General features: G+C 36.6%; 1 protein-coding gene across 1 annotated transcript in view; it reads right to left on the bottom strand.

Annotated features, from left to right (window-relative positions):
- The window catches only part of LOC137634429 (spatacsin), a 73,056-nt gene that overhangs the window by 43,148 nt on the left and 16,775 nt on the right, over positions 1 to 13,133 (bottom strand). The window contains exons 4-10 of the mRNA XM_068366823.1: positions 11,952 to 12,140; positions 7,452 to 7,592; positions 7,134 to 7,285; positions 6,068 to 6,191; positions 1,770 to 1,954; positions 1,307 to 1,390; positions 1,105 to 1,188 (exon numbers count right to left, since the gene is read on the bottom strand). Of these exons, the coding sequence (XP_068222924.1) occupies positions 1,105 to 1,188; positions 1,307 to 1,390; positions 1,770 to 1,954; positions 6,068 to 6,191; positions 7,134 to 7,285; positions 7,452 to 7,592; positions 11,952 to 12,140 (959 nt within the window). The remainder of the gene's footprint in view (positions 1 to 1,104; positions 1,189 to 1,306; positions 1,391 to 1,769; positions 1,955 to 6,067; positions 6,192 to 7,133; positions 7,286 to 7,451; positions 7,593 to 11,951; positions 12,141 to 13,133) is intronic.

Genomic DNA, 13,133 nt, shown 5'->3' with positions numbered 1-13,133 from the left:
GAGCTGGTTACGGTCACTAGCCAGAGACTCAACTCTCTCACCCAGAGCTTGGATGGCACGCATCATGTCAGCCAACGAAGGTTCCTGAGTGCCAGAAGGGGGATCAGGAGCAACCACTACAGGGGAAGGAATAGGTTGTGGGGCATGAGGAGAGGAAAAATCAACAGATCGAGATGAACTTCTCCTGACTCTATCTCTCTCTAGCCTACGTGTATATTTTTGGAATTCGATAAAATCGAATTCCGAAAGCCCAACGCATTCCTCACATCGATCTTCCAATTGACAGGTTTTATCCCGACAATTGGAACAAACGGTGTGAGGATCGATAGAGGCCTTCGGAAGACGCCTTGAACAGTCCCTAGCATTACACTTTCTGAACTTTGGGACTTGAGAAGGGTCAGCCATTTTGAATTGGTCAAAGGGGAATTCAAAAACTATCCAAAGTCATCAACAAATAAACCGATATCAAAAAAAGAATGTAAGGATTTATTGAAGAGAAAGCCTGCACAGCGAAAGCTCAAAACTAGAATAGTGTACTTCACCACATAGTTGTGAAAACAAATCCAGTTAGCAATAGCGAATTAGTAGGTCTTGCCGGTAGCACGACAGAGAGAAAATTGAGTTCTTTGTTTACAATGAGTACTGAGTACCTGCACGACAGATGGCGCTGTTGAAGTACACCCCCTTCCTGCATAGCGATCGCTGGCGGATTTTTTCCGTAGAGTTTTCTGTCGAGCAGCAGAGCTGCAGCTTATATAATCACCGGCTAAGTTAAATATTGAAAAATAATATATTTAAGTACTACTGCTCACCTTTAAAATGGCAGCAAACCCAATATCCTCAATTGATATCAACAAACCATAAACTAATCAAGGAAAAGTATAGCAATATATAAACTTGGACAATGAACAAGAAACTCAGGGATTGAGACAAATATGATTTAACAGGGCCTCAATCTAAAATGGTGTATTAAAACCATGGATGGTGGTGTTATACTGTAACTTTAGCTGAAATTACTTTAGATCACTGAATATAAATAAAAGCAACTTGATGTACTATTGAAAGTAAATTAGTTCTAAATCAAAAGCATAATTGTATACTCACTAGGTACTGTTCTGATAACCCCTTATTATCTGCACCTTCCTCTGGAAGTTGAAGCTGTTCTACACTCCGAAGATAGAACGACACCTGTGGGATATAAAGTATTACAGTATAGCCTAATATCTTGTTAAATAGGCCATATAAACATGAAAAAGATTTTCTTACAATATGCTGTACAATCTGTCAAAAACATCTGGTGTCTAACCTGCTCTTTCATCTGCAAAACCATCTGTGATATGCTTTCATTATCGACATAATGAAGCACATTAGCCATCTCTTCTTGGACATTCTGAAATGTCAAATAAGTTGTCAGTTATTAAAAGAACTATTATTGTTACTACTACTATCTAAACTACAACCCAAGTTGGAAAAACTGGATGCTGTAAACACAAGGGCTCCAACAGGGAAAAATTACAGTGACAAAAGAAAATAAAAAAATAAATCATATGAGAAGTAATAAATATTTAATATAAAATATCTTAAGGTTAAGTATAGCATTAAAACTGATAACAATGCACACAAGATTATTCTACATAAGGTGATATTGTATACATATACTGTACTTATTTAATTTCATATGTGAGGTACGATAAAATACTGCATACACATGAGAATCTATGAAAAAAATTCTCCACACATAACACTTCATGTTTTTTAGAACTGCTTACCATGAAATGATGTTCAGCCATATTCTTTATTGCCAATGCCAAAGAGTATGAATCTGCATTTTGCGCATAATCCGTAATGTATCTAAGGATTACATCGGCAAGTTTGCCATACTGCTGCGCACGCATTTCAGCTAATCCAACCCATCCCTCTTGGTGATTACATGAAGAAAGAAATACACTAAGCCCTAAAAGGGGAGAAAATAAATGTTAAAGAAATCATGAATGTTTGAATCATAAGAACAATAAAACTAATTTTGAATGCCAATACACAATTATTTGGTAGACAAATTTTGCTTGTTCAAGTATACAAGATAATAAGCCAAGATGAAATCAACCAAGAATTAGGATACTCTTACAAAAGCAATTAACCTATATTGCAGTACAGTATTTGAAGGGCAAACACTGACCTCAACAGCAAATATCTAAAAGAATTCTCAACCCTTTAACCCCCAGGCTATTTGGAACTTTCTAACCCTTAACCCCCCAGGCGTTTTTTTTTCCCAAGCACATTTTGCAATATAAATATTTTAAATTGCTCTAACAGCCTTAATTTTTGTCATAGAGAGGTCAGGTTGGTCTCATTCTTTTGGAAAATACCTGAAGTTTCTCATAAGTTATCAAAAATATGCAAAAAAAAAATGTAAATAGCAGTTTTTTGCAAGGACGTACTAGTACGTCCATGGGGGTGAAGGGATGAGTTTTGTGAAATATACCAGTACCTCCATTGGGGGTAAAAGGGTTAATGTACTAAAGGTAAATAGAGTTCTAATTATCATCTGATAAGTTGTTTAACCACACCATTGAACTAACGTTTTCAACTTGCCCAAAAGTTTTTGGTTTTCATATATCTTAAAATTTTATTGAATGGATAAAATTAAAATGGACAAAATTTTAACAAACTTCTGATTTGCTTAGATGAAAATAGCACTTATATGAAATATGTTAAATTATAAAAGTGGATTTAAATTTTCTACATTCTAGAATTGAGTCATGTAGGCTATTTCCTAAATATCCATGGCAAAGGAATAATAAAACTTCAATGTAATCTTATTTTTGGAACATCACAATCCAACAGTGGACTTTATCGTCTTTCAATTTCATAAACCCTTTTACCCCCAATGCTATTTGGAACTTTCCAACCCTTAACACCCGAGCGTTTTCCTTTTTCAAGCACGTTTTGCTATATATTTTTTTAGATTGCGCTGACAGCCTTAATTTTGGTCATAGAGAGGTCAGGTTGGTCTCATTATTTGGAAAAATGCATGAAGTTTCTCATAAAGTTATGAAAAATATGCAAATAAAAATGCAAATAGTAGTTTTTTCCAACAACGTACCCGTACATCCATGAGGGTTAAGGGATGAGTTTTGTAAAACATACCAGTACGTCCATTGGGGGTAGAAGGGTTAATATCAAATAAAAGTACCATCAACTGACTGCCTTGCAATCAAACGGACTCTGAAATACATCCTAAACCTAAACCTCATTCAAGAGAGAACGGTATTCAAGAAAGCATGGCACTAAAGAACAGAATGACTCTCAGAGCAAACACCATGAGAAATGTAATCCATGATAAAGATAACCCTATTTCACACTGAAAAACAAAAATTAAGTAAAAACCACAGACTTCTCTTCTTTCCCAGCCAAAAGGCAGAAAATAGTCAAGTCAAAAGTCAAAAGCATCAACCATTTTTTGTGGGAGAGGAAATGGTGCATTTAATTATAAAGAGAATATAAGATGCTAAACTCCAAGCATAATTCCAAAATACATATATATACATCTATAGAAATTATTGTGATTCTCAAAAAAATAGGAAGAGTACAGGCATGTTAAGTCTTTGAGAAGATGGAAGATTTTGATACCTGTAAATCTGAATTTCATGCCCTCTGAACAGCAAGATAGAAAGGATATCTTTTACTATTATGCTTAATAGAAAGAACAACATGAGAACTGGTGCTTAGTGATATTTGGATCCCTCATGGATGAGTGGACAAAATTTCTTTCAGAAACAAAATATATTCATTATTACATTTAGCCATTATCAGAATTCCTAATTCTATTACAAGTGAAGTCAAGAAGTATACAAAAAAAAGCTGAAGAATTAATCAACAAGAGCCTAAAACTTTCAAAGTGCCGCAGAACAATGTTCTCCTGAGATATTAGGTTTTATAAAATGTCATCTCTTTTATTCAATAACTATTCTTACACATTTAATCTGAGGAACTACAAGCTCTAGCAGCTTAACCAGAGGTGTACTGCCTTGCAAGCCCATTTAGTGATAACTGATGTCAACAAACAGGTACTGCATGTTATAAAGATAACGTATATAGAAACGATAAGACCTCTGGTTCCAGTTACAGATTTTACCAAATTTAAAATGGTCAAATTCTGCTTTTAGACTATCTACACACACTATACTTTAAGGTGTCTTTTGACTGTTCTTTATAAATAAAGCATGTAGTAAAGTATTCTCCATAAACATAAAATGTTTGACAAATAAACAAGGGCAAAGTAAAGAAGTTATAGACAAGACTTCCAATTGGGAAAATGTCTAGAAATTCTAGTTCAATTTTAAATATTAGTCACACCTAGCAGCAAGGCAATTATCTCTTAGGGGAAATCTATGAATTTCTACTTATAGCCCACAAAGGGTTTATTAAGACTAAACACTACCTCATCAAAATGAGAGAATAGGAAGTTGGGCATAACTAACAACGCATATAAAATAAAAAATTAAGAATTATAGGGATCAAGAAACCCCATTAGCTGGTCTTGTTGCATCATACAACTAGAGGGACACTTAGTAGAGTGCAGACCTCCGCCGCAGCAGCTTATTTCTCGACCTTGACCTTTGACCTTAACATGTATTAATTGGCATGGATATTCATACACTCAAATATGAACCAAGTTTGAAGTCTCCGTGACAGCGATGTCCAAACATATGGGTGATTACGGGAATTGGACATTTTGCTTGACCATGACCTTGACCTTGACTTTAAAAAATTTAATGATTTTAGGCTATTTATATGACAGTTAATCCCTGCAATTTTTATTACTCTAAGATTAAAATCGTGGCCAGGAAGCTGTTCACAAACAAACACACAAACAAGGGGTAAAACATAACCTCCTTCCAACTTTAGCAGAGGTAATTAAAGCAAAACATTAAAGAGCATCTAAAGAAAGTCATCCCAAAAAATCTGTGCATTTTTTCTGAATACTGTAATTCAAATAATTAAGCTAAAATATTCTAAATAATTCTACGATGAATAAGTAATAATACATCAAGAGCAAAGGCTCGACTTACTGAGACTTTTGAGAAATCATCTCTCCACTTTATCAGCATATTTAGTTTTAGTCAGATTTTCACTTTATAGGTCTAGACATATTATCTCTGTCTTAATTCATATTTGGAATAGATATTCTTCTTTGCCATTTATACTTAATGTTCTGGACCTCCCTATGTCTTCTTTCTACTAATTTTATATCTACTCCTATTCTGACTAAATGAAAGTTTAACCAGACTAAGGAGTCAAGATATCTAGTACTTTTAAGGATGGCGCAAAGTGTTTATTTGTCTTCAGCGTTACAATTACACTAATGAGATAACTGGGCTAAGTTGGAAATTTTCCAGATTCTTAGGAGATAGAACACACTTTTAACAGATGATACTAAGGCTGAGGACAGATACAGTAACACTTGTTGATTCACACTATCGGTACGGTCACGTTCCCGTCTCGGTTTGCTCTAGGTACTGGGGTGTTCACACTCTCGCTCTCGGTCTGATCAGCGTCTTGGCAAAATTAGAAATATAAGGAAAAAGCATAATTGTATGGGAATATTGTTCAGTGATACTAGGAAATGTATTTACACGGTGAACTTTAGCCTGTTAGTGTACAGTTGATTTTTTTCTATCATGACCGGAGCTAGACTGGAGCGCGACTAGACCGATAGTTAAAAGGTAAAAAGTTAAAGTTGCGGGTTTTAGGTCTCCACTGAGACGATTTACATCGTTCTCCTCGGGCGACCATTAGCCAGCAGGGACTATCACTAGTCCCCTCTAACATCACCCCCAGGTGCCACCCTGGGAGTAACCCCCGGTAGAAGGTCTCACGGTATTCGGGGGACCGAACTCGGGACCTCTGCAATAGAAATCCGCGACGCTACCAACCTTTCTATCCGGAGTATGAGTAGTGTGAATCAACCCTTAATGCTTCTCACACAAGAACCAATTACAAGCTAACTTTAGAACATATTTTGGTTATCTTTCAAAAATATCCATAAACTGCAATATTTCCATACCTTGTTCAACCATAGCCTTTACTTCTGTCACTTTTGCAATATTTTGCTCCTTCAAACTTTCCTCCAAAGCAGTCAACATCTCTCCCAAGTCAACTTCAGAATCAATGCTACTTACAGACACATCCTGAAAAAATACAGGTTTAACACAGATTTGAAGGATGATATCAAACTCTATAATTAATAAGTTGAAAAAAATTTGATATTGTACTAGTCAGTGTCATTAGGTAACACCATACATAAGTAGTCATATTGTATTAACAATGTTACTGTTAAATGTAACTAAACTTTTTCTCATGTTCATTAGAATACAGTGCATGGAAAATAATAAGTTCCATGGTTAAAATAAACATCTCACAGACTGGAAACTTTCTTTGACAAAAAAAGATAAACATTACAGTGCTCTACTCCGAAATGTCCATCAATGAATCTGGATTTTTAAAGACCATTATAAAAACTCCCACACCAACAAATCACAAAAGTAATAGCTATGGAAGTAACACAGCGATGAATGGTAAGAAGGCACATTGAGTTATGGAAAAGGGCCCAAAAGGGAATTCATGTAGTAAGAAAAAAAAATTGAGCAGAGTGAACTGTTTTCACATCAAGCCCCATGGGTGAGAAAACCTGATATAAGATATTAATAATGATGATGCGATGGCAATGTTTCTCTTGAAATTTTTGGAAAGATTACCTCAATTACCGGTAATCTAAACAATCAAGGATTTTTATCACAACTTTAAAATTATCGATGCATAAGCCACTCTTTTACATCTAGCAAAATTCCTCTCACACTAAAATTCAAGGAGCCACAATCTGAACCCCATAAATGCTTGAATTATAAGCCTCTTTCACCTGAAAAATTGGATTTACCTATACCATTCCTGTCAGTAACATTCACAAACACTTAAGTTGTACTGTATGCTGTCTATAGAACCGGCACTATGAATCTCAAGTTGAATTGAAAATGAAGTTATTAATGTTCAAAATTTTTAACTAGCAATACAAGCTACTTCAAAGGCTATACTTATTCTTGCTCAACAATATCATATGTTGTATTCATACAAACCTCATCCATGAGTGCTGCAACGCCTTCACTTGTAATGAAAAGGTCGGGTATGTTGTGGTGTAATCCAGGAACTATGACCGTTGTTTCGGTAAACACATGATGGCTGTTCAAATATTTGGTGTTTACATCAAAGGTCAAATAGTGGTGAACCTCTGAAAATAAAATACTGTAGAATCAAACGTACTATTGAGAAAATATATATTAGTAGACAAGAATAATAATCTAAACGTAAAAACTTACATTCATAAATCAGCAATATTACTCTCCAAATTAGCATTTTATAGTAGAGAAAGATAAGTAGGCCAGTACAGTGCTCACCTGTATTTTCATCTCTAATCATGCAAAAGACAGATAACAGTGTATCTGACAAAGCCAAAGAAATCCGAGTAATTCTTGATGGCTGAAAATTTGAAGGCCATATTATCTGCCGTAGATCCAATCTCTTTCTGCACACACTCCCTGAAACATGTATGAAACATGTAATTCAACAAATAAAAAAACGAATTTAGGCAGTATCTGAAAAAGTATGAACAAGTTACCTTAAGAGTAAACATCTACTTAGTAAATTACGACAGCAGCTGGCAGATTAATAGAATATAAACAGATATAACATAGAAAAAAAAGTAAATACTTCATTATTCTTGTGCAACTTTGGGAAATCTACAAATTCCTGGAAAGGTGACTAGACAAGGTTGAAAAAAATTCTGTGGAATAAAATCAAAATTCATCGGTCAGATCAAATAGTATGGAACCAGTACTGTATAGACTACTGTGGCATACTGTAACAGACAGAACACTATGGGGATACTGCATACCATTTATAATGGGGTAGCATATACAACTAGATATATACAGTGGAAGCTCTACATACGAATTTTATCCGTTCCACAACCGACTTCGGATGTAGAAAATGTTCGGATGTCGAAACAAATCTTCCCATAAGAATACATTGAAATAGGATTAATCCGTGGTTGAGCCCAAAAACCTATGATAACTCCTTAATAAATTACTACACATAACTACCCATGAGATGATGCACACTAAATTAGATAATAGACATGAAAAAAAGAATAATTATCAAAAAATGATAAATAAGAAACAGGTTTTTAGCGTCACTTTACCTTAGAAACTCCAGCGCAGGTGTTATTGGTCTTGCTACGCAGAGAGGAGATAGACGGGCCGCAAGGAGGTAGAGAGGTTAACTACGATAAACGTACACTACCGTAACGTATTCTAACTTACACTAAGTGAACTTTAACATAACTTAGCTTATTTATTTTTTTATATTTTATATTTTTTTCTACATTTTCTTTCTTTCTTTTTGATGATTAATTTTAATCACTTTCACTCTCTCCACTTAAAATAGATTGAATTTCTTTCGCTTCACTCTTTGCCGTTTTCTTTGAACCACTTCCATCCTCTTCATTACGAGTTCGCTTCGTAGTTTTTTTAAAAAAGCTATCGATAGATAGTTGCTTGGTACGGCTTTTCAAAATGTTTCCAAAGTGAGTTAGGCAAACATCATGAACTGCGCAACTACACGACAAACCTCAAATTTTTTGGGGTGGTATTTGTCAATGAAGTCGACCACGTCTTGATATTTTCCTAACACCTCTTTTATTTGCGCCGAACCTAACACATATTCTACCTCCTCGATCCCTTCCTCGTCATCACTCATGTGCTCAGACAGCATGGAGTTCTTTGAGCTCCTCTGTGGTTAAGTTCGTCGTGATGTTCGGCGACGAGTTCTGTGATGTCATCTGCGTCAACCTCCAGACCCATGGACTTGCCAAGGGAGACGATTTCCTCTACGTCTTCCGCTGCACCCACCACGGGATCAGGTTCAGGGTCAAAACCTTCGAAATCTCGGGGAGAAACTGCATCAGGTCACAGCTTCTTCCAGGCAGAATTGAGGGTCCGTCGAGTTAATCCCACCCAAGCCTGATCTATGATCTTCAAGCAGTGCACGATGTTGAAGTGGCTCTTCTAAAATTCACGCAAAGTTAAGTTTGTGCTTTCCGTGACATTAAAGCACTGCTTGAATAGGTGCTTGGTGTAGAGCTTCTTGAAATTCGAGATGACTTGCCGGTCCATAGGCTGGAGGATAGAGGTGGTATTCGGTGGAAGATACATCACCTTTATGAACTTGAATTCATTGAAGATATCATCTTCAAGTCCGGGGGAGGGGGGGGGGGGAAAGCGGGAGAGCGGTTGCATTGTCAAGGCATAGCAGGCACTTTAAAGGCAACTTCTGCTCATGAAGATACTTCTTCACAGAAGGGCCGAAATCTTGGTTAACCCATTGCACAAAGAACTGCCTAGTGCCCCAGGCCTTCGAGTTGGATCGCCAGAAAACATGAAGCTGGTCCTTATCCACGTTGTGTGCCTTAAAGGCCCTAGGGTTCTCAGAATGGTAAACCAGTAAGGGCTTGATTTTAAAGTCCTCGCTAGCGTTGGCACATAGGGCAAGAGTCCACCGATCCTTCATTGGCTTATGCCCAGGCAATTTCTTCTCTTCGGCGGTGATGTAGGTTCGACTGGGCATCTTCCATAACAGCCCGGTTTCATCACAAACACTTGCTGTTCTACGTAGCATTCTTCCAGCACGATCCTTTCAAAGTTCTTGACAAAGTCAGCTGCAGCCTCTCCGTGGCGAACAACTGAATGAATCCCGGACCGTTTCTTAAATTTCTCAAACCAGCCACGAGATACCTTGAAATCGTCTGAGGAAGGTTCGGTCGAACTCTCCCCAGCATCACCCCCAGAGCTCTCCTCCTTCAAGTCCGTGAAGATGGCGTACGCCTTCTCGCAGATGATGGTTTCGGTGATGGTGTCGCCAACAATCTCTCTGTCCTTGATCCAGATTAGCAGAAGTCGTTCCATCTCTTCTATGATAGGGCTACGGCGTTTTGAAATGATGGTGATCCCCTTAGAAGGTTTCACTACTTTAATGGCTTCCTTCTGTTTCAGGATTGTGATCCCCTTAGAAGGTTTCACTGCTTTAATGGCTTCCTTCTGTTTCAGGATTGTCAAGATCGTCGACATATTACGGCCATATTCTTTAGCAAGTTCACTCATGCGGACGCCACGCTCATGTTTTTCAATAATTTCTTGATTTACGTCTAAAGAAAGAATTTCCTTCTTCCTTTTCTCACCACTACCACTACCAAAGGCAAAACTAAGCCTTTAAGGACCCAAAATTTATGTAAATTACCGTAAAAGGATGCACGTAAAAAATCACAATTAAAACAGTACAGTAATAGCAGAACGCACAGGGCATAACCGCACAAAGCCAACGAGAACAGAGGACTGACCCAAGCCACGCTAATTGAGGGTCCCTCCGAGGTCAAAGTGCTGCCTTCTATCGGCGGAAATAAAACACACACCCGGCGCTATGAGTACCAACTACGCGCACGGGTATTGTTTACTTCGGGTGTCTAAAAAAAATTCGGGTGTAAAGTAGGAACGTGTTCAAATTGTACTTTGCGTGTCAAAAAATTCGGATACAACTGGTACGACGAAAATTGCTAACTTCGTGTATCGATATAAAATTTGGGTGTAAAGTCAAAAATTTGCTCGAATTTTACTTCAGATGTAGATATGTTCGTATGTAGATGTTCCACATTAATAAAAATTTCCTTAAACTACAGGGTATGGTTTCCATTCTTGAACTTACATGTCCTATACTATGATTTATCTTTTTACTTGTATTCAGAGATCTTTTAATATAAAACTTATTTAGAAGATTATGGGTTCCAGTTGTAGGATACTAAATTACCCTGCATACTTAATTCTTGTTCTTGATTTCATGTGTAAATTCATAGGTAAAGTATCATGAACTTATTACTTGCTTGATAACAAAATATATGCTCCTCTATGTGAGAATTGATTTCTTTAATCATAGACTTTATATGGTAAGTTCATTTCCACATTGAGTAAATATACAAACAAAAAGGTACAAAACTTTGACCACCCATTAACAGAAATTCTTTGCATAAAAAAAAATCTTTATATCTAGTGATATGTTTCGGAATTAACACTGAATGTCACCTAATCATTGCCTTAATAATATCAAAGTACCTTATTGTGTAAGAAAACGGAATGACAGTATCCATAAATGCTATAGAAATACAGCATCACATCTAAGTATTGGCACTATACACATGAGGAATTATTTCTATGATCCCCTTTAGTAGGTTCAAATTCATGTACAATCATCTTCTTCTTTCACATGTTCAGTAGCAAACCCCAAATACTATATATAATATATAGCAGCATGTACAACCTAACACTTTCAATGCCATGTAATTCAAATGGCCTCGGCCATATTTCTCCAATCACTAATGTCTCTTGCTCTCCCAAGTTGATGATCCAAGCCAAACACGACTCTCTTTTTCAATGTCTTTATCCAAATAGGTCATGGCCTTTCCACTCTTTTTGAGCCTAGAGGTGTTCATGTAACAGACTCCAAATATTCAATGCATTTGATTTCAAGAAATAGACTTTACTGTATAGGGGAAAAAATTATATTAGATGGAGTACCTAAATAAGACTCAATTCAGTTACACATCCCTCATAATACACCCAAAGGATGCTTTCCTGGTTTGGGCTTGAATATTCTTAATGACAGTATCTAACTTGTCCACCAAGTTGGACATATAAATTTTCTAAAAGCATACATTACCATTATCTAACCAATGAATCAAACATTTTCTACACAATTTTTTTTTTATATAATAAATAAATAAGAACCAGTAACAAGTGACATTCGTCAAACTTCCAGCTACAAAATATAAAGTACAAAATAAAAGTTCTTACCTTTATTATTCACTAATTTTCTGCTCTTGAAATGTGTGACATACAGGTGACGATCTGAATCAACTAAGGATATGGTCTCCCCGGTCGATGAACTGACAAGAGATCCCCACTCTACGAGATCAGAATTCATTCGCTGTAAACCTAGATTGATGACCTCTGTCATTTTGCATGTCATAACAGAGTACTGATCTGAAGGGATGGCTTAAGGAAAGCTATTAAAATTATTTTAGAAAATAACAACAGATGAACAAGATAAAAATAATTCCAGAGGTAATTAGCAATTTTTATAGCTATATAAACCTGAGACCTTTAACCCTTTTACCCCGAAAGGACGTACTGGTACGTTTCACAAAAACCATCCCTTTACCCCCATGGACGTACCGGTACGTCCTTGCAAAAAAATGCTATAAAAAATTTTTTTTTCATATTTTTGATAATTTTTTGAGAAAAATTTTATTTTGATTATAAAATAAATTTTTGAATATACTTACCCGGTGATTATATAGCTGCAACTCTGTTGCTCGACAAACAACTCTACGGTAAAAACTCGCCAGCGATCGCTACACAGGTTGCGGGTGTGCCCAACAGCGCCATCTGTCGCCCAGATACCCAGCTCTCAATGTAAACAGAGACTCAATTTTCTCCTCGTCCCACTGCGTCTCTATTGGGGAGGAAGGGAGGGTCATTTAATTTATAATCACCGGGTAAGTATATTCAAAAATTTATTTTATAATCAAAATAACATTTTTCAATATTTAACTTAGCCGGTGATTATATAGCTGATTCACACCCAGGGGGGTGGGTAGAGACCAGCAATATATGTTTACACTTTTATGAGCTAAGAGTTCTTATTTCATTTTAGAAGTTATCAAAATAACAAAAACAAAATAAATAGGTACCTGGTAAGGAAGTCGACTTGAACAATTACTCTGCCTTTTAAGTACGTCTTCCTTACGGAGCCTCGCGATCCTCTTAGGATGCTGATCGACCCCTAGGATCTGAAGTATCAAGGGTTGCAACCCATACAACAGGACCTCATCAAAACCCCTAATCTAGGCGCTCTCAAGAAATGACTTTGACCACCCGCCAAATCAACCAGGATGCGAAAGGCTTCTTAGCCTTCCGGACAACCCAAAGAACAACAATAAAAACATTTCAAGAGAAAGATTAAAAGGGTATAGA

This window comes from Palaemon carinicauda, chromosome 44, assembly GCF_036898095.1.
Source record: "Palaemon carinicauda isolate YSFRI2023 chromosome 44, ASM3689809v2, whole genome shotgun sequence".
NCBI lineage: Eukaryota > Metazoa > Arthropoda > Malacostraca > Decapoda > Palaemonidae > Palaemon > Palaemon carinicauda.
Note: the sequence above shows the minus strand (reverse complement) of the source record. Positions and strands in the feature narration are given on the sequence as shown.